At 44.0% G+C, this 22,988-nt stretch overlaps 1 protein-coding gene across 1 annotated transcript in view; it reads left to right on the forward strand.

Moving 5' to 3' along the window:
- The window catches only part of CAMK4 (calcium/calmodulin dependent protein kinase IV), a 1,079,259-nt gene that overhangs the window by 807,693 nt on the left and 248,578 nt on the right, over nucleotides 1-22,988 (forward strand). Inside the window, exon 5 of the mRNA XM_078677356.1 lies at nucleotides 8,180-8,252. Coding sequence (XP_078533482.1) covers nucleotides 8,180-8,252 — 73 coding nt within the window. The remainder of the gene's footprint in view (nucleotides 1-8,179; nucleotides 8,253-22,988) is intronic.

Here is a 22,988-nt window from a genome sequence, read left to right on the forward strand (position 1 = left end):
CCAGGCATTGAAGGGTCTGTGTCAAACTCATGGTTTGGTTGACTGCTGGCATTCTCTGAAACCTCTGGACCCTGGGTTTACTTTCATTTCCAATCCCCATATGTTGCATACTAGACTAGAGTACATATTTGTATCTAATGCACTAATGCCTGGTTGTTGTATAGGGAAACTACCACGGATTTTATCAGATCATAATCCACTCGCCCTAGAATTAGAAGTAGCTGTTTTTAATGTCAAACCGAGATTATGGACCTTTGAATAAACGTTATTATCGAATATTGCGCACACATGAGGCAATGAATCACCTTATTTTTGGGTGATAATTTAGGGAATACTTCAATTGAGATGGTTTGGGGTGCCATGAAGGTGGGTATTGGGGGGAAACTCTGAGATTTTCACTAAATTATAATTAATGTACCAGACAAATATTTAAGAATTTACAGGACAATTTGGCTGTGGCCAAAGAGGGTCTGGTAACGGCTGTTCAGGGGAGAAGGGGATGTGGAGGTAGAGCAACAGCGGGTGGCTTTTGCCAAGTTCCCTATTGCGGAAGTCTTGGTGAATGAAGCTATGGTTAAGCTAACAACCCAGAGGGAAGCCGCCTATGAATTTAATGAGCAGATTGGCCATCATCTAGCAATCCGGACTAGGCAACAAATAATGTCCAACCATAAACCGGGAGATCATAGATCCTGTTCTAGATAGGTCAAATTATTCACCCAGAGTCGATTAGGGAAGTGTTTCAGCTGTACTATCAAATTCTGTATACAGAAGAACGCGGGCTAGAATAGAGCTATATTAGTGATTATCTTGATTCAGCCCCATATTTGAAGTTTGCTACTGAGGATCAATTCGAATACTCCCTCGCAATGGGTTGAGTTCTTATTGTGGATAAATAATTTAGCGAGGGGGTAAGCCGCTAGAACGGATTATATCCGAACGGAATTTTAACCACGTATTTTCCTCTCAATTAAAGGTAGATTATGAGCACATTTTTTTATACATATTTTTAACGGTGGGAGACCCCCTTCTCATGGTCTTCAGACAAAATAGTGGTTTAAAAAAAATGAATCCCCTCTCGATCTGGGCTCATATCACCCGATATCTTTGATAAATGGTGACTCCAGATTTATTCAAAAGTCCTGGCCATGCAGCTTGCACCCATAATTCATAAGATCATTTTGTTGCAGCAACATGGATTTATCTCAGGTAGATCTACGACTGATCATATCGGAGAGTTATATCATTGCTTGATATTACTAATTCAACAGGGGACTCTATTGAATGCTGAGAAAGCCTTTGATAGGGTCTCCTGACAGTATCTCTGGATTGCAATGTCAAGATTTGGACTTGGCAATGGTTTTATTCAGGCCGTCAAAATGCTATATGTTGAACCAACAGCCAGGGTTACGATGTATGATGTACTATCTGAAATATTTTCAATCCCACAAGGAACTAGGCAAGGCTGCACCTGCTCTCCTCTGCTTTTTGCGATCTTTATTGATCCTTTCATCCATAGATTGGAACGCAATGATCAAATTCCAGCAATATGGTCACAAAATTGGGCAACTAAGTCTCCTGCTTATGTGGATGATATTGCCCTTGTTACACTGGATCCAATCTCTGCCATTAAGGCAATTGAAGAAGGAGCCGGATGCTTCGGATACATCTCCGGCTAAGCCCTGAATAAAGATACGACCCAAATCATTATTAATTAACAAATCAAGATGGCAGATAGCCGGGTTGTGGAGAAGGCAATATACCTGTCTGTTTGACTATTCGCTTGTTTAGACAATGTGGTCAAGGATCATTTGGAACCCCTGTTGGGTAGAACCAAACAAGATCTTATCAGGTTAAACAATTTACATCCATACATAGACGGTAGATGTAATGTAATTAAAATGCGTTTTTTCCCCCTAAATTGTTATATTTCTTTCGGGCTATTTCTCTAGAGTTTTCTACACAATGGTTTAAAACAATGGAAAACGTATTTTCTCGTACTCTAGACCCAGATGAGCCTTCAAGTTTCTCTCCTTACCTAGGGAGTGAGGGGATGGGCTTAACCAAATTCGAAACGATATTACTGGGCTTCTACTCTGATTTATAGTCGAGAGCTGCTATGTGAGAACGATTACTGTACAGAAATGGTAGTGGTGCCTTTGGCATTTGAGCTTATGATGGGGAAAGAGGCTTGGGATGTCTTTGGCGACAATCGAATGACATATATTATAAAAAAAAGTTTATTTAAGACTCTTTATAGTGTATTTAAGGTATGGAGTGAGACACATAGAGTTTTAGAAATTGACAGATTATCTTTTTATACACCCCTATCTAATATTTTTAATCTGCCAGAGCTTTTTAGAGATTCTCATATGAAAAAATGGATTAGTGACGAGATTGATCAGGTGGTCCCACCCCCCCCTTCCGGGTTTCGTTATTTTCATGAAATGAAAAATGAATTTAATCTTGATCGGAAGGACTTTTTAAAATTTCTTCAAGTGAGAGATTTTCTCTTACAGAAAAGGGGAGGATGGGCCAGGTTTATGAGAATGGAAGCCATTTGAAGAATTTCGAAAGGAAGAGCAATCTCAATCGGTAGAATTTATGGCTACTTTAATTCTGTCATGCCTGATGATATGGATAAATACTCCCAAAAATGGAAATGAAGGCGGGGATATCTGATAACGCATTTATCCATGCGTGTGACTTGGCACAATCCAATTTCAATTTCATCTCATCTACAGGCAAGGTTTTATAAGACTTGCTTGTTCTTATATTACTCTCCCGATTAGCTAGCTAAATGGGTGGTGGACAAGGGGACATTCTGCCCACAATGTGCCTTATATAATGCAGATATAGCCTATGTCTTTGTGACCTGTGATGAGCTAAAACATCTAAAAAAAGAGGTAGATTTCTATCAAAGGTTTTTAAACCCGAGGTAATTCTGTCCACAGGTGTAATCCTACTAGGAATATCCGAGACAAATATATGGGAAATGGACATGAATTGGATTTTATTGCAATGACAATTTTAAGGTTTGTATCGCTTCAGCCTGGCTGGACCCCAGTCCACCTGTATTCCAACAATGGCTTGCCAGGCTTTTAGCGATCTATAACTTAGAAAAAGCCATATTTAGGCGGAAAGGGAGTCACATACGCTGAAAAGGTTTGAGAATCGGGGCCCCCATAACCAAGTGGATACGAGATCAAAGCAGACCATGACATGATTTAGATTTAAAGGTTTATGATCTTGCTGGTCTTGCTGGCTGTTAGGTTTTAATGACGCAGATTTCACTTGTCACTTTAGGATATAGAGAGATTTACATAATATTTGTTATAGAATTGCAAGTCAACCATCTGAGATGTGTATTTATATCATCAAGAAACTTTGGTATTGTGTTTGACCTGTCTATGATTGATAAAATGTCACCAGCCCGGGGGGAAGGGTGAATGGGGCGCTGGGGAAGGTGGGGTTACTTATGGATTAAAGATTATTCAAGAATAACACAAAAACTCAAAGCCAGGCTAACTTAAATCAATCTCAAGAACATGCTGTAAAAGTATAAAATTATCAAAAGAAGAGCGAAGTATGTTACAATATTGGTCCTCAAAAGTGAAGAGCATAAAAGGATCTCAGTAGACACATTACAAAAAATACAGAAAAGGATTTGTTAACTAGATGATCGGCTTTGATCCTTCTCCACAAAAATGGAAAAGATTTGCAACATCTACTTAACCCTGCACTAAACTAAAAGTAGGGAAAACCCTATTGAATCAAGGTAGCCAGAAAGGTGTCAGCATCAGAACCTCTGTAGAAGTTCTAGATGTAAATAATCCTGAATAGCATGAAACCACACAATCACCGGTGTCATGAGAGGTCTATGTCTCTCCAAGCCTAAAGGGAATCTGAATAAACCCCCAGTGAGTTCACTAATTAAAATGCCCAAAGGACATTTCAAAAACATGACGTCATACACACCATAATATCATATTATGTTTTCCAGTTACCAGAAAAGAACTTGGCACCGTGAACACTACTCCCATATTCCAGTCTCCGCTTCCAAAGCATCCTTGGTTCCTCCCTTCATTTGATAGTACCAACTGGACCACTTCCTTTGTTCTTCATTAAAATAATTTGACCTTGTGCATTGTTATGTTTCTCTTTGCCAATTCTAATGAACCCTTAACCCCTTCGACGCTCATGACGAGCTCAGCTCGTCACGGAGTTTCCATTGATTTCAATGGAAATTGGTAGTAAATCTTTCCAGGGCCTAGAATGGGTTTGCCTGAGAGGATTCAACATATGGTTGGCTAGATGACTTGTGAACAACATTGCTGGTGGAATTGCACTGAACAAGTGAACGTATTTTGCCACTCCAACATCATGAGGCAGATTGGGTGAGGTACTCAATTACTTGAGGAAATTAGCTGCAATACTACAGAAAGTTACTAAAGGGTACCAAGGAAGTATTCCAATAGTCCATGGCGGTTCTGGGTGAATTTAGAATGGAACATTGCTGTTTCACACAGTTGACACAGTAAATTTCCGTGCAGGGTGTTGCTACTCCCGTATATCTGTTCCACCTCTCCCCTGAGTTCAGCAGCCATATCTATTCTCCTTCTGTGCTTCATGTGGTGTGCTAGTAGTGGCTGCTCATGTCACCTCCATGACAGTGGCAGTCACTGGATAAAGTCAGCAGATAAATTACCAGTGGTTTACTGTCATTCATCATAGTTTAATAAGTGTGCCTGAAAATCTGCAGTGCTTTACAGAGGTATTTCGATAGAAACAAAATTACATAATAGATCAACAGTGCTTGTTTTAGGACATACCATTTTCCAAAGAACCTGACAGAAACCCTAATACCAAATGGTCTGGTCATGGCATCTGAAAGACCTTCTTATTTTTGCTCTTCCTTACTACCTTATACTGCCAACCAAGCTCCTATCTTGTTCCTTTCAAGTAGATTACAAGTTATATATCTTAGAATATATAGAAAGATAAGAAGGTAAAAAAGGATAATTACACAGATCTAATAAACCTCTTTCTTGCTGTTCATCTTCTGGTCTGCTTTAGACGCATCGCCTCTGTACTCAGATGTCACCACGCTCCCAAGAACAGAGGCCCATCACTGTTCCCTTGGTGCTTCCTGTGATGTGGTGACAACCTGCTGCTGGCCTGTGACATTCCTCTGTCAGTGCCATCTGATATGCGGAATTGGCTGGATCTGTGTGTCCAGTAGGGCATTATCTTGTGCATGGTTGCCTGTAGTGTACTGACCACATACGTGTCATGGTTTGCTAATGTAGCCTGATTGCCTCACTGGCATTTGAGGGAGGATTTCCTCAAAGAAAATTCTAGAACAGCAAGATTAACATAGGAATGTACAGCACAAATTCTCAAAGACATGGGCTAAAAACCTAATTACAAAATATCTTGGTAAAATAATCGAATTTCTATTTTGCACTTACTTCTAGCTTCCCATCAAGTCTCTTTTGAGTAGATTAGCTGTCATATAATACATCTTGTGCATATTGTCCCTGAATAGCAGATGTTCATTGTAAACCAACTCAACTCTACTCATTTTGTCATAATTAGAAGGATGAAAGGTTGAAAGAACCTGCTAGGATCCAAACCTGTGACAGTAAGGTCAACACAGATTACTTGAGTGGACGCATTAGACCACTGGACCACCATTTTCACAAGAGGGTGGAAATGGAATATTACACAGCTTGCACAATCTTAAACTTTTGACAGAAGAGAAAACACCAAGCTGAACAGCTGTTTTGGCCTCAGACTTACCAGCTAAATTAAATATACAGGTTGAGCTCTCGACAGAATTTATATATAGCGTGGTACACAGGCAATAAATAGCTATCAACATATATCATGACATACCTCTACATGAGGCATGAATTAACTGTCAAGGCAGCAAGATCTTGACCTTTGTTAAGGAGCTCCTAATTCTATGAAATCAGCAATACAAGTGTCCTAAAATCAGTCTCAATCATTATAAAGTTCTTGATTTTGTGTAGGGGTGGGCATAATTTGTGTAATTCAGTTGAATAATCACGTGGAATTAACCGAGAATTCAGCGACATTACGCTTAATTATGCAAAAAGAGTAATTTTGCATTTAGCACAATTTCTTAGCGCAAAAATGCCTCCTCCTTTCCAAAATAGGCATGAGAATGCATTTTGCTACAAGAAATAGTGCTAAATTAAATAAAACACAAATTGAGAGTGTGAGCAGCCGCTCAAACGCACTAAATGTGCTCTCACACATGCAGGGGGGTACCATAGGTACCCCCCATGTGCACCCCCCACCCCCCCTTCACCCAGGGGGCCCGCAACGGGCCCCCGCAGTGAAGTTACACATGCTTTTCCACGGCGGAAAACCCGCCGCGGAAAAGCATTTTTAACAGCCCATCCTAATATGGCTGACGGTGTCTGAGAGACACCGTTACCATATTAGAGCTTTTCCGACGCGGTTGTAAGCCAACCGCGGCGGAAAAGCTGCGGACGGAAACCAGGACCCACCAGCCATCCTAATGTTGCGGTGGGTCTTTGGTGGGTCCTCTGCGATTTTTCCGCATCCTCCGGGCCGGCAGTGGCTTCCGCCGGCCCGGAGGATGCGGAAAACCCGCAATCGTAATAGGCCCCTAAGTTTGATTACTCCAGCGTAATTTAAATTATGCTCAGGCCTAACTATATGTTCAAATTTTGAAAGATGCTAAGCAGCCAACAGTCAAACAGAATAGGTGTGGTTTTAGAGATCAAAAATCAAACCACCCAAGGAGAGGCGGGCATACTCTTCTCAACTGGCTTGTGCAACTGTCCGTGTAGAATTGGACTGGCACATGGTGCAGTCCCCTCAGGCTCAGCCTGTATACAAACAAAGCTGCATTTGAAAATTGCAAAAAGTCCCTAATTATTACTTGGCTGGGTGTAAACCACAGCATACTTCCATAGTATTACCATCTACTATTTGTATTATTATTGTTATTTTGTCGATGATTCATATTATTGTTATTAATTTTATTGTATTGCAATCAGCAGTTTTGACAGTATTGCCATGTCTGTTATTTTCGTTAGAAGTAGAAATATTCAGGATATTGTTCTTAAGTGAAGAAATGACTGCACTATAATCTGGGCACTGGAATGTTGTGGAAGGATTGATAACATTATTTGTGAGGAAAAGGCAAAATTGTGGAATATGTGGAATTATGGAGCACAATCTGTAGCTGTATTATTTCATTATTTTGACATTTTAACAACCATTACTAAGTAACATCTCTGCAAAGTTGCACCTCATTAGTACCATTGAAACACCTGAATACAGCAACTGAAAGGTGGCCTGTTAATCTTTGCGATGGCGCAGCCACAGCCCAGAACTACACTTGGCATTTTTTGTTTAATAAGTTTTAAGCCAAAAGCAAGGTTTTGAACATGTTAAATTCATGCATCAGATATTGGATTATGTGGCAAATGCAGCAGATCTATTATGTGGAAAGCTACAAAATCAGATAGTTGAAGTAGCTCAAATTATAATAAATTTTTGAAGATTGATTGCTTCAGTAAATTTAGTTTGTATTTTTATTTTATTGGTAAACATACTTTTTCCGAATCCCTAACTGAACAGTAGCCTCATTATTCAGCATTACTGGCGATAACCCACAGACAGACTAGCTCAATGAGCTTCAAGGAGTCAGGGCACAGGCACGTGCCCTGACTCCTTGAACCATAGATGCCAATAGACGATTCAGGCTCGAGACTCCGGATTTTTGGAGCAAAGAATGGCTTTATTTTGGCTGTCTCCTGACTGAAAGTGTCTCTGCTTCAATGGAAGTCAATGGGGAAATTTCATTTCCCTTTCCTGTTCTAAAATGTTGACATATATGTTACACCTATACTGCTTCTCACAAACGTGTTTACTCTATCTCCAGTGCGGGTACTCAACGTCCCCTCATTACCACAGCTCATGAAAGATGTTCGTTGTGACGGCGTGTGTTGACTGCGTCACTCAAGGGCTGGAACGTTCCATTCCGCCTCCGCTGCTTGTCGACACACTACCAGCAGTGTCTGCATGTCTGTCCTTCGACCCCTGCCCCTTCCTCACAGACTTGCCAGAACCGCGCCTCATAACTCAGTGTGAGTAACATCCTTGGGTCTCTTTGCAGGATCGTGGAGAAAGGATATTACAGTGAGCGCGACGCTGCTGACGCTGTTAAACAGATCCTGGAGGCGGTAGCTGTAAGTATTAACAACATCACAAGCTCGCCACCTAATAATCTTTCACTTTCACTTGAGTAATAATATATCTGTCTGCCAGTGTGAAGGCCGCATGTTCGGCAGCGCAGGCTCTGCAGGAGTGCCAGGTTGTGCTATTGTGATTGCTAGCTATTATTGATCGCACACCTCAGGGTACGGGTGTTAGGTCTTATATTGATAGTCACGTCTCTTTACTGTATTTTGGGACTGCAGGCTTCCCTGTACTGGACTGTGCTTAAAGGACTGTGCTTAAAGTTCAATCTTATATATTCTGCACATCTATTGCTTATTTCACACAGGCTAAGTGTGTCAATAACAAAATAGGTGGAGACCATGGACATCATTTAACAGTCACAAGGGTCGCAGCTGCGACATCTGGCTCGCCCCTAGCGACCCCTGGCACTACCTTTGCGACCCCTAGCCTCAGAGGAGGCAAAGTCAGTGTAAAAAAACCAGGGGCGGGACCTCATTCCTTGTTTTCTGCTCGTTTTTCATTCTACTAATAGAGCATAATGTTTTATTATTCACTATTCGTGTGATAGAAATAGAGCACACTTAGGGCATCATTAGGATGGCGAGCGGACTTTGTCCGTCCGCCCTCCTTTCGTATTCGTATAATGGGACCGCCCGCCATTGGTACGGGGGTCCCGTTGGTGACATTCGGATGCGCCCGCCACATTGGCGGGCACATCCTGCATTCTTGACATTGCAGTGGGCGGTGCTCTCAGCACCGCCCGCCGCAATGCCAAGAAGGCATGTCGTGCAGTTCCATGGACAACGTGGGAGCACCGCGCGGTGCCTGCCATGTTGTGCATGGACCTGCAGGGGGGTACCAGAGGTACCCCCATGTGCACCCCTCACCCCCTAGAATCTCTGGGGGTCCGCTAAGGGTCCCCAATGGCAAAAAACGCCTGCCTCAACGCTGTCATGGAAAGGCATGTCCCCGCTAATATGCTAATATGGAAGGCGGTGTCTCCCAGACACCGCCACCATGTTAATAGCTTTTCTGCCCGGTCGACTCTTTGACCGGGTGGATAACCGGCAGACGGTCTGTCCGTCCGCCGGGGTCTCCGTCGTCATGGTAATGTGGCGGGGGGTAATTGCCATACGGGCGGTGGTGATCCGCCCGCTATCCTAATGACCCCCTTAGTTTGAACGGGACCTTTGGTGGCAGCTGTGGTAAGTCAAAATGGTTTTAAATGCATTTTGTGTGCATACTTGCCGGTGAGAGTGTGAACATGTGAGAGAGAGCATGTGTATGTGTGAGCAGTTTTTTGTGTAAGCATGTGTGTGAGTGCAAGTAAGTGAGAGTCAGTGACAGGTAGTGAGTGATATTGTGTGAGAATCTGGCCCAAATTTACTATTCTGATACAAGGCAGTGCTGCGCCAAAGTTGTTGGACTGCCTTACATTAAAGGGAGAGCATAAAAATTCACCAAATCTACTAAAATATGGTGCTTTTTTTCTCCCCCTGTTGCTGACACATTAGTGGCAGCCATACGCCAATGCACACACCCTTGCGCCATAGTGCAAGGGTGTGTGCGTATTCTGAAGCATAGGATTTGTAATGGAAGGGGCCCCTTCCAATACAAAAACTATGGATTAAGGTTTTTCCCACATTGTATGTGCGTTGTACAATGCAGCACATATGCAAAGTTGGAAAAACAAGGAGAAATTAATGTATTTGTCCTTGTTATGCCTGGCTTGAGGACTCATGACAGTTTGGTGCAAATTCCTGTCCACCAATGTTTACAAATCTTTTAGGAGGTTGCATAGGAACACCTATGCACCACCGCTGAAACGCCCCCTTGGCGCAAAGTAATGCAAAACATAGCGTAACTTTACATCACTTTGAGATACGGTTCTCCGAAGCTCAGTCCCAAGGGTTCCAAGTTGATTTAATCAGTGTATCCGTCATCTTTGACGGTTGAGGAACTTCTTACAGTACAATGGTTGACACGTTTCGGCCCCCTCCTTTAGGGTGTCCTCAAGACATAACACAAAGAAGTGGACACACATACTCTAGGCCAACTGCTTCTACTCTATGTGCCCGTCTGAGGAATGGGTCATGAGCAAAACCTTTGAGTCAAGTGCTTCCGACAACCAGGGTAATTTGGTCCCCCTCATCCAAAAGGGGACATCAACAATGGCTTTAGATGAGTTAGCTTGTAGGACCCAGTACAGGTTTTCCGTATTATTGAGTCCGGCAACACTCGGTGGGGGTGGATAAATTCAAATTTGTTAGTGCATATCGGATCAGATTCTCCTGCTGCTTACTCCAGCAAAGTTCCTTGTGAAAAGCGTTAGTAAACCTTAACCTGAGTGTCAGTAAGTATAAGTGAGTATAAGTGACAATAGGAGTAAACACAAGTGAGTGAGGATGAATGAGAATGGTGTAAGAGAAAGTGTGTGTGAGTGAATGTGAGTGAGCAAAAATGTGCTGTCATGCTTACAAGTTTGTTGTTGGCTCGTACTGAAGGTATTTAGTGTCTTATAGAGATTACTAAGGCAAAATACTGATGCTGGCATACTTGCAGCACTTCTTAGCATGACAGACATCTGTGACAAAATACTGGCTTTGGCACACTGGGGTTAATTATTGGCACAAAAGGGCCAGCAGTAATTAAGGTCACCGGCGGAAAAATGCTGGCATACTTGAGGAAATTCTTGGTATGTGGACAACAGTGGCAAAATGCTGGTACTTGCACATTGGAGGTAATTATTAGCAATAAAGAAGTACAAACTGGCATGGGAGGATGGCAACCATGACTGAATTCAAACCCTGACATACAGAGGTAATTTCTGTCATACGCGTTACCCATGGTATATGGACGGCATAAATATAAAAATTCAGGCACTGGCATATTTTATGTAATTTTGTTATATGGGGCACCCACGGAATCCGGGAAACCCGGAACAACTGGCTGGCACTGGCACAATGGAGGTCATTTTGAGGTCTTGGCCTGATCCAGCGCATGCGCTGGTCTGGCCGAGACATTAAGCAGGCTGCTTGGGAAAGTGCTACTTTCCCTGCGACCAGCTTATCATCGCACGCACAAGCACACGTGCGACGTGCACAGCACCTTTTTCGCGGGGGCACAACTCGAGTTTTTTAAAAATTATTATTTCTTTTCGGCCTGGCTGCACGGCCAATGCTTGTTCGATAATGCATGTTCATTTTTCTACATTGTGGAGTCCTATCTCTTTCCAAGTACATTGTAATTAGTGCTCCTGGTTGAAGGAATTTCATTTTTAACATTTACTTATAAATATGCATAAATATAGGTTTTCGGAACTCATTTGTATTTTTGGTCAGTGAAAAAGTTAAGATACAACTCCCTAATTTGGATATTCAAGTGATGCATCTAGGTTCATACATTGAGGGCAGTTCAATTTAATTGCACTGAGTAGCCATTTACAATAAAACAAAATCACTTGAAACATTGGCTTGTACTCCTTGCGTCCATATCCGCAGCTGCTCGAGCTTCTCTGCAAGATGATACTCTGGGCTGTCTGTGCAGTCAGTGGCCTCGCAGGACAGACTACGGAGAGACACCGGCCTCATTCATAATTTTTTTTATTGGGGAGAGGAGTTGGCCTAACGGTTAGGGTGCTCGACCTCAGACCTAGGGCACTGGGCTCTAGTCTCGGTAATGACGCTAAAAAAAAGATCCTGTGATTCGGTCTGGCGAGTAATTAGCCTTTTCCTCCAGCACCTACTTATGTCCTGTCCCATAACCTGATTTGCAGTGGGCCAGATGCCACGCGAGGACAGTTGTGCTGGCATCTCGGCTTCACGCAGCCATGTCTTGATCTGGAAGCCATCTCCAGCACACTCAAAAGGGCAGATTGATGGCTCCCGCCACAAGCGGGACCTTTGCTATGCCGGTATGTTCACCCCATCCATGTTGTCTCATTTACTGAGATTGCAGTATTGTAAGGGAATACCCTGCAGCACGTTGTATTAATTTGTGGGCTTGTCGTTAAAGCCTGATCTCGGTAGCTCCTCTCTCGCCCTACAGCCCTTCATTCACTGACCCTTCCAGTTCCAGCCTGTCCACCCACTCTGCAATGAGCATATTCGGGGAGAGGCTGATCTGACATTTCCTTCTGAAGCCATGGTTCGCCTCAGTGATCCCGAACAATCTGGCGTCATCGGCTGGCAGAGGCTGGAGGTGTTTGTGCACATGATGCCTTTTACCTTTTTCATTTTGAATAGTGTTAACTTTTTGTCCTGGGTGAATTTTTCCACTGTCCCGAAGGATGTTCAGCAGTAAAGTGACTTGAGATTGGCCAAGCCATGATTTTTTTTGATTGTCATCACCGCCATGGCTCTGCCACTGCTAAACTGTTTGTCCTGAACCAAAGGCTGCAAAATGTTAAGTAACTTCATAGTACAGGTGTGTGTTAGAGCAACTTCATATGTTAAACTGTTTACACATTACTGTTAGCGACGGATCTGTTTCTTTAAGGTATTGTCTAATGCCCATGCCATTTGTGTTTTTTTCTGCACATGATGCTAGTACTCTGGACTCGTGCACATAAGATGGACATGGAGTAATTCCCAGAAGGGCCATTGTAAGAGATGCAGCTGCTGTTTCAGAACAGACCATGACGGTCCTAGCATTTTTGTTAGGAAATTTATCCAGACGCGGTCAAAGAGAGGGATGCCATCTTCTTATTGGACTTGCATCTTTTGTGTGGCCCACATCTGCCTATTGTGTCTTTTAAAAACACTGCTTCGTTGACGTAAGTGTTATAAAAAAGGAGGGGGTTTCTATAAGAGCATATTTTCTTAACTTCACTAAGATAAAAAAAAAAGCGAATGTTGACCTGACTCTGTTTATGGAATTGTTCACAATGGTGAACCACACCTAAATATAATTGAGGTCACTTCTGCTCAGGCCCCCTGCCCAATCTGCATATAATAATGTGCCGGCCAGGCGAGAGACCTGGAATGACCCCTCCACCCTTTTGGTAAAAGGGAGGTAACAGAGGCCCATCTGCCTCCAAAAAGGCAGCTTAGGACCCACTGGGCCGGTGGCAGCATTACACAGCCCATATCGGTCACCACGCTGGCCCCAAAAGCGGCCCACAGCTGGAACTCTGATACCGGCCCAGTGCTCGCCTTACCAATCCAACCCTGCATCAAGGCAGATGTCCAACATGGACACTCCATTTTCCTAATTGCATGAACGATCATTTAGACAAATTACTATATAGTGGCAGAAGATGTTGGAAAACAAGTTGTGAGGGAGCCTATATATTCTACAACTGTTTCCTGTGTGTTAGTACTGGTGGTGTTCTTTGTGACTGTTGTTGAGGCTGGCTGTTTTCATAAATGCTAGCCAAAACTACTTGGACTCAAATTTCTTTTTCACTAATGTTAGGAGCTGTGCCCCCAAATAATTCAATAATTCAAATGAAGACTATCTCACCATTCTCAGCAGATTCAGTGCTACTTGGAGTCCGTAATACTCTTCTCTGCCAATGGCACCCATGACTCCCAAACCATCTTAATGCGGCTGTTTGATTAATTCGCGATTACCTTGTTTTTTTTGTTTTTTAGGCCTCATTTGTGCAATAAACGGGGTTTGAGTAGACATCAGGGGTCTCGCTTCTTTCAGTGCCATCTTGAGTCTGTTTCGGTTTCCAGGGGGCCCTTCACTCTGATAGACCCCTGTCATCCTATCCCATTGGTTCCAACAAAAACAAGCATTGGCATAGACAATAGGTCTCGCCTTTGGGAGCTTATAAGTATTTGATCATGCAACACAATATCCTTGGTTCCACATCAACTGTTGCATGGCCAAACACTTATAATGTCCCAAAGGCGAGACCTATTGGCTATGCCACTGCTTGTTTACAATGGTGGGCTGTCATATCACTTTAAAAAAAAATGTGTAATCTCCTGGGGAACATCATTCTTTATTGGCTTAGCACAGCATGAAAGAATTTGAAAATGTAATGAGTGCCCTTTCATCATCTATTTCAGCTTAGCAAATCTATGCAAAAAAATGTGCTTTAACATGCACTATTTTGCAGCATTTGTTTCTGAGGGAAGGAACTCTTTAGAATCTGGAATACTTGCTTTGCCCAGAGCCTTCAAAGACGAAGTCAGCACTATAACATAGGTTGTACCTAAAACAGATATTTGAATGAGTTATGCTGATACAGTAATCATGCATTTATTATGGAACTTCACCGATGTCAACAGTTGTATCGGTAGGGTCATGTGGCATGCCTTCCTGGAAAAAATCAAGATCAACGGTCATATCATGTCACTTTGTGTGATGTCATTATGGTCAACGTGTATTTGATGTCACACCCGCTACTCCTGACATTGTGGTGAAACCCCACCCATGGTAGACACAGAAAGCGTTTTTAAATCAAACTCAAAATGAAGTCATAGAATGATACATCATAAGGTACCCAACAATGATAGCAAGAAGGTTGCATTTCTTCCCATATGCCGATGTTTATCCACCCAGCATTCATCTGCTATTCCTCAAATAAGTTACTTGTCTCTATGTAAGTCCATACAAGAATTTAAAAAAAGAATGCAATATGTTTTAGGTGTGTAAACTTCCTCCTTCTGAAGACTCTGCAATACGTTTTTTTGGGGATAATAGTAAATCTGATAGAGAAATCTGTTAGCCTTGTGTGCAATGTCTACTCTATAAGTGTGAGCTTGTTATCATTATTCTTGAGTCTCTTCTCTTCATGAATTCAGCAAGAAGCTGAAGACCTGGCTTTTCCATTCACCAACCTACCCTAGGCAGGGCTAAGCACAGACACCTGCGCAGTGCCAAGATACCCTTGAGGGTGATTGTGCTTTACAAAGACACATAACATAACATTGTCATTTTTATTGGCCATACAAAGGCATGCACCGTCCTGAAAGTGAATATGTTTCAGCGTCTTCGCCCTCAAGTCTGAGTACCCAGTGTATGCTCATGTCACTTATCAACATGTGCACAAGTGAGTGTGGGAGCTAGGCAGAGATGAAGGCTGTAACATCCACTCACTGTAGTCTTCTTGCCCTATGTTATGCTGTTTGTCTTCCCCCAAAAACTAATCTGGGCAGGATAGTACTGCCTTCATCATCCGAAGTCTTCATCACCACTGTACTGTCACAGCCATCCCTGTCTCCTGTAAGTTTGAGCAGCTTTGTCGTCCCTCCTACTTTCTGGCCTCTGCCCTTCAACAAACTTGGGAGGCCATGAGGGGAAAAGTCTGCGAATGGGCTGAGTGTTTGTAGGAAGGTAGGATCCATCTGCATGACTACCCCCACTTTTTGCCTGGTGTTAAGCTGTTATTGGACTAGTCTGACAGTGATCCTTTTAATCAGGACCCCAGTCTATCTGCTTTCTCCCTAAAATTGCTGTGTTCAGTACTTAGATACATCCCAGATTGGATACTGGGGTACCCTTGTCAGCCCCTAGTATATGGTACCCATGTACCCAGGGCATAGGTACACCAGAGGTCTCCCATGGGCAGCAGCATGTATTATCCACCCATGAGAGGCCATTCAAAATGGAACTACAGGCCTGCCATTGCTGCCCGTGTAAGTTGGTGCATGCACCACTTACTAAAGATATAGGTTTACTATATCTAAGGGTCACTGCACTTAAAACGTATAAGTCACCCCCATAGCAGGCCTTTACAATCCTGAGGGCAGGGTGCTTGGTTCTAAGTGAGAGGGTGCCCCTGCATGAGCTGGACAACACTGCAGCCTACGGAGTCCATTCTCCCGGGTTGTCAGTGAAGCAACCATATACTATATAGAGGGGCATCGCGTAATCGCGCGATGACCATCTCGAAAATGGCTGCAACTAATCCTGTCATATTTGGTATCAAACATGTTGGAATCATATCCCCCCCCCCACTGTAAACGGTGTGGAGGTATGATTCCAAGCACAGGTTGAGCCCTCTGTTAGGCTCTCAGTGTTCCCTGTGCCAGCCTTCTAGTCCCAGACAGCACAAAATTATTTCTGCCGACCAGAGACATTTTTCTGCCCACCTGCTGCTGAGCCAAGCTCGAGCAGGGGAAGGCCAAACGATAGGCATCCTGTGCATAGTCCAGTTCAAACCATTCTTCTGAGCCATTGGCTCTTGCTCTGGCACGAAACTGGACAAAGGACATGGGAGTAACCTACCCCCCCTCTCCTGGGAGAGTCCCCTGAATCTTCCCAACTCTTTCTTAGGGTACTTAAGGACTTACCTAGGTGTAGGTCCCTAGATTCGTCATGGGATAAAATTCAGAACTGAAACCACTGCACTTCTACCGTCTGGGTACTCTGGACTTCACTGGACTTCGTTTATGCCTGACTTGATCTTTTTTCCAGTCTGCTGCATCGTCTGTGCCATAGTAACAACCAAACAAAACCACCCCAATGCCGAACGCCCTCAGGGACACCAGTCTTGGTCCCAAATGGGCAAGCAAATTACACCAGCTCTAATGCGGGAGAGCAGCATGTTAGCCTGGCGGCTTCTGAATCCTCCAACTCTGAAATGCACTCTGTCCCTATGCCACCTCTTTCTAAGAGAGAGCGCAAACGCCAGCGCAAACAAAGAAATAAACTTAAAACCAAACAAACATCTGCCCCTCAGAAATGATTTCCTGTGTTCTTAACGACATCTAAAAAGGCAGGTGTTAGCACTCCATCACCACCCTCAACTTGTATAGATGTCATTCATAGTGACTCAAAAGGGGGCTCACCCCTAAGTCCCTGTCAACAGCCCTCTACAAGCGGTTGGGACCCAAGTATGCCATCTGGTCTAGCAGGGGCACCTGCCCAAACAGCGGGACCAGATCCGCAGCCTGATACAGAAAAACTAAGGCCTCCACTCAATGATCCCTCCACTCTGAGGCTCATAGGCACGGAATCACATCCCCAATCAGGTCTTCAACCCCTCCTGGCAGAGCAGGAAAAACTTAACATTGATATTATTCCTTTAAAAACAATCTTCACCCATAAACCAACACCTCCGCTAAGCAGGCAGGCCATGAGGCTAGGACCTCAACACCAGTCCTTACCCCAACGAGGAGTAGATCTAGGGACCCCACCCGACAAAGCCCCCCGCCCAAGATGGCCAGTCAAACAGTCATGCACACTTGGAGTTTGCAAACCACTCCGCCCCCTGTCCCTCCAGCCCCGCCACAGCCTAACCCAGCCCGAACCTAAGAAAAATAAAATGATAATAACAGCGTTATTATCATTTTATTTTTCCTGCTTTGAGACCAGTGGGGCTACGCTCCTCCGCCTTAGTGGATTTAAGGCTGAAAGATAACATTCAGTCTACTATCACAAAATTCTTCATGAAGAGGCCATTCACTCCATCTGTTATATCCCATCAAAAGCTCAGACCAAGGCTCCTGTATACACATCTTCTAGACAACAGTGTGGAAGAGCAACCCCCCTCGTTCCAGGAAATAAATTGCGCTACAATCTTTCTTCATTCTTCAGAACTAGATGCAATTGAGAAATTGTAACTCAGAAAATAGTTGACAATGTCAAGCACAATTTTCAAGTGGTTGTCACTGTTTCTTGAAAGATTTAGTCATTGCATAAAAATTGCCAATACAATTTCCAATACCGCAGATCTTTACCAAAGTGGTTCGCTAGGCTCAATACATTTCCCATTCTATTCATCATTTACATCGCTTAAATGTACCTCTAACCACTATCCTAACAATAGATTTACATTAGCTGTCATTTCTATGCAGTGTTACATAAAAATCTGTTTTACAGAAGGCATAGTGGTGCCAGCCCAACTCCTCAACAAGTGTTACAGCAAACGGAACGGAATGCTGACAATGCAAACATTCTCCCCAGTCAAAAGAGCTGGGTTAAATCCATTGTTATTTTGCCCACTACGCCACCCCAATATGGACCCAGCCATATGTAAATCCCTGTGCCCCCTGGGCTCCGTCCAGACCGAACTGCTTCGCCAGGTCCTCCCTGGAACTGAAACAAGCATCCTGGGACCGGTTTCAGGGTATGTCACCCTTCTTCAGCCAGGCTAGCTTAAATCCAGTGGCACAGTGAGCAAGGGACCCACTTCTAGGCATACCCATCCCACTTAGGACGAAAAGTGTTACAGCAAAGAAATGATGGACGGATTGCTGAAAATGCAAACATTCACCCCCAGTCAAAAGATCTGGGTTAAATTCATCGTTCTTTTCCCACTACGCCACCCCAGTATGGACCCAGCTATATGCAAATCAGTCTTGACTCTGTGCCCCATGGGAACAGTCCAGACCGAACTGCCAGGCCAGGTCCTCCCTGGACTGGAAACTGGACTGGAAACAAGCATCCTGGGACCGGTTTCAGGGTATGTCACCCTCCTTCAGCCAGGCTAGCTTGAATCCAGTGAGCAAGGGACCCACGTCTGGGCATACCCATCTCACTTGGGGCGAAAAGTGTTACAGCAAACAAATAATGGACGGAATGCTGACAATGCAACATTCTCCCCCCAGTCAAAAGATCTGGGTTAAAACCATCATTCTTTTGCCCACTACGCCACCCCAGTATGGACCCAGCCATATGCAAATCAGTCTTGACCCTGTGCCCCATGGGAACAGTTCAGACCGAACTGCCAGGCCAGGTCCTCCCTGGATTTGCAGTTGAGTGAGGAGGAAACATGGCGGCCAGCGTGTAGCGGATCGCGGGTGAGCTCCCAGAGTGTTCGTTTTCGTGATCCTGTAATGCGAATGGGTAGGATCGAAATATTTCTGCCCGGAAAACTCTGAAGCTATGCAGTACCTATTTACGCTGTGAAAGCCGTTCAGCTTACCGGTCTTCAGCTGTCTTCAGCCGCCTCTTCCAAAAAGTTCAGAGCGGTGGGTGGTGTGTGGTGTGCTGTGCGAGGTCTCTGGCACTGTGGGTCGTTTTCGCCTCGGCGCTCCGGCACTGTTCGCCGCTGCTCACTGGTTTTGCAGCAACGGAAGCATTTGGAATACTTCCTTGCTCTGGTGGGAGGCTGCCATCCTTGATTGCAGCAGCACGGCGGGAGCTTCAGTTTCGAACTTCGGTTTCGGGCTTCAGCTTCGGCGTTGCTAATCGGCCTGCAGTGGCTGCAGCTCCCCCGGCCTTGAGTTTGGTGCAAGCAGAGGCGAGTGGGTTCCGGCGTGGTAGAGGTTGTCTGGTGTGGCGAGGTGGAGGCGGAGCATGGAGGCGGTGGCAGAGAGAAGTGGCCAGCTCGGTGTGGAGAGCAAGGCCACTGGTAACAACGGCAATACGGCGCCAGAGTAGGCGTGGTGCAGGGCAGCCATGGAACTGCGTAGAGGCGCAGCGGCTAGGATCCCCTTTCGAGGGGTAGGAGGTAGAGGAGGTGGCTGGGAAGACGGGCTGCAGGAGATCATCTACAGAGAGAGAACCAGTCTGATAAAATCGTACTATCTATTGACTGTAGGCAGAACTGTGTTGATCTGCTGCCGGGTGAGGTAGAAGAGAAGGCAGTTCCTGATCAGGTTGACTCCATTAGCTTTGATAACATCAGAGGCAGGGGGAAGGCAGTACATGAAGGTGCACCCATAGTGGGTGGGTCTAGGTTTACGCTCTGCAGTTCCGCAAAGGTAGTGGAAAAAGGGGCTAGTCAGCAGGCACACGGACCATCAAACCAGAGGGAGACTTCTGTGAAGCGAGACAGGAGGTTGAAAGGAGAGAAGTGGGAAGGAGGAAAGAAGGTTATTAAGGTGGATGGAGTGTTGGTAGATAGGATAGAGGAGTGTGTGAGTTCTGAAACAGCACATACCTCATTTAAGAATTTGTTACCCCCTGAACCTAAGACAAAAAATAAAAAGTCTTCATTAAGGAAAGGGTCGCAGGTCCCTAAAATAAAAATGACCCCATCTTTGAAAACGTACTTTAAAGTTTTACCAAAAATTCTAATTCTGGGTGAAAACACGATGGCGGGTGTGAATCCTGGCCAGGAGAAGGAATCCATGAAATGGCTAGTAACCCCTGAAAGCCACCCAGATGATCCCGGTATGCTGGGTCAAGGAGATGGGGTAGAAAAATCTCAGATAACTTCTGACTCCGATACTGACAGAGGTAGCCAGCCTTCCAGTAAAAATCGAGATAGCCTAGTTCCTATTTCTGCGGACCCCGCACAGATCTCTTACCACCCACAGAAGGATGATGCTACTGTTGGAGCACTCTTAGCAGTAAAAACAGGTTCGAAATATCAGAGTCGATTCAGTCTGAGATAAAGAAGGCCTGTGAAGTTATGGAAAAGAAGATAGACGTCCTCAGCAGTAGAACTACAACATTGGTAAAGAAGGTCAAAGAACTTAAGGAAACAGAACAGGCAAACTGCACCAAAATAGATAAACTAAGGACTGCAGAGAAAGAGAACTTGGACTTGGTAGAAAGGCTGGAAAATTTCCAGAGGCGAAATAACTTAAAAATCCTGAAAGTACCTGAAGGCAGAGAAGGTGATGATATCAAGACATATGTAGTTAAACTGATTAAGAATAAGCTTCAGATGGAGGAGTCAGGAGAGGAGATAGCGAAAGACATACATTGAGCCCATAGGGATCCCTTCAGATTCAATACAAACAGGTCCAAACCCAGGAAAAACTTAATTAACTTTTTAACACTCTCTTTAAAAGAGAAAATACTGTCGAAAGAACTGGGGATGAAATCTATCGAGGTGGATGGTGCCAGATACGTGATTAGTTCAGATGTTTCTGCCACCACCTCTAACAGGCTGTGGGAGATGGGACAAAGGATTGACAGGCTAAAGAGTCTAGGAGCCTCGGTACAGCTGAGTTTTCCTGCTTTTTTAAAGGTTATGTTAAATAATAGGATGCACATTTTCCACTATGTAGAGAAGTTGGACGAATTCATTAAAAACCTACAACCGGGTGCTTAGATAATTTCTCCTGAACTGTATTATATCAACATTACATTACACTATTTTAGAAGTAATACACCATTGTGATAGGGCGTAAAGTTTGCATCTTAAGGGTATGCATTTCATAAATTTAATAATAAGATAATCAGCAAAATTAAGATGTATTTTGATATAATTCCTACCTATTATACCTATTTTCAATACCACGTGCACTCCGGGGGGGAAACACCCATATGGCCTTGGGTCATGAGGAAATAGGGGGGGTTCCCATGGGGGGTATAGGGAAGCACAGGGTAGGGAGCAGAGGGAAAAAAGACAAAAAAAGATCCTCTATTGTCTCTATAAAGTTTTTTGTATTGATAAGGAGTCTGGAACTTTGGTGCTGTTTCTCGGACCTTCTTGAAGATAGGTGAGAAGGGTGGGAAAGTAATGAAAATCAAAATGTTGTCCTGGAATGTCAACGGTCTTAGGGTACGAGGGCAGCGGTACAGAAATCTACAATATCTGAAAGACTGTCCAGCCCAGATCATCATTTTACAGGAAACCCACCTGTCGGAGGAGGAGGCCTTGGATCTTTTTGGGGCCCAAAACTGGATCTCTCAGGCAGTGTGTACACCCCATACAGGTGTAACAAAGGGAGTGGCGATCTTAGTAAGAAGAGGGGCACAGGTGGTTCTTCGGGGACAGATTTCTGGTAAAGCTGGAAGGTGGTTAATTGTCAAAGCTAAGATCCTGGGGCAGGCCTTTTCTTTAGTGGGATATTACGGCCTGAACAGGGATGACGTTTCTCTTTTAGGAGATTTGCTAGCTACATTAATAGAAGTTCCCGATCCAATCAACATGGCAGGGGACTTCAATGCTGTTATAGACTACTCTTTAGTCTACTTTTTAGATAGAACTTCAAGCAGCAGAGCTTCTGTTAACCAAAAAATGTCCACACTTAACATGCAAATTATGTCTCAGCTGGGGCTTTGTGACATCTGGAGGCAGAAGGTAGGGAAAATAAAAGTCTTTACCTTTTATAATCAAAAATATAGGCACCAATCTAGGATTGATTGCTTCCATATAGATAGTGATCTGGCAGATTGTGTCCAGAAGGTTGAGCATGTGGGAGTCCATCTGTCAGACCACTCAGCGGTGGTCCTACATTTGAAGTCACGAGAGAGAATCACTAATTCCAGATGGACTCTAGACCGTACAATTTTGCAAGAAGAAGCAGTTATGGCAGCTCTATCTAGGGAGTCAGAAGAGTTTTTCCATCTTAATCAGGGGTCAGCAGCACATGGAATAACTTGGGATGCTTATAAAGCTTTTTTGAGGGTTAGATTAGGGACATTGGCAGCTGACAAAAGACGCAGTTACTACAAAGAAGTTTCAACTGTTGAGGAACAGGTTCTAGCCCTCGAGAAAGACCTGACTGATCCCATGATAGATGAAGAAGCCCAGGAAAGTCTGTTTAAAAAAGTACAAGAAGTAAAAGCTAAGCTGGCAGTAGTCATACAAGAAAGGGTAAGAAGGAAATGGGATGCTAGCAGATTGGCTCACTTCGCATATAGTGAAGGCTGCAGCAAGCTGCTGGCCTGGAAGGCCAAAAAGGAGCAGGTGAGAAGCAGGATAGTATATAACAACATGTAAGGGCAGTTCCCAATGATATAAAGGATCAAAAGGTTCAAATAGTACAAAAATGCCCACAGAGCTGTTGTTTGTATTCACATTATTTTATTGTCATTTATATAAAAAAATTCATAGAGACAAGTTCATATTTCAATGAGTAGGACAACAATTATATCTCATGTAGTGTCAACCTGGAAACATAGAGAACAATAAAACAAATACATACACCAGTCATTCATTC

The sequence above is a fragment of the Lissotriton helveticus genome, chromosome 2_1 (genome assembly GCF_964261635.1).
Source record: "Lissotriton helveticus chromosome 2_1, aLisHel1.1, whole genome shotgun sequence".
Classification (NCBI taxonomy): Eukaryota; Metazoa; Chordata; class Amphibia; order Caudata; family Salamandridae; genus Lissotriton; species Lissotriton helveticus.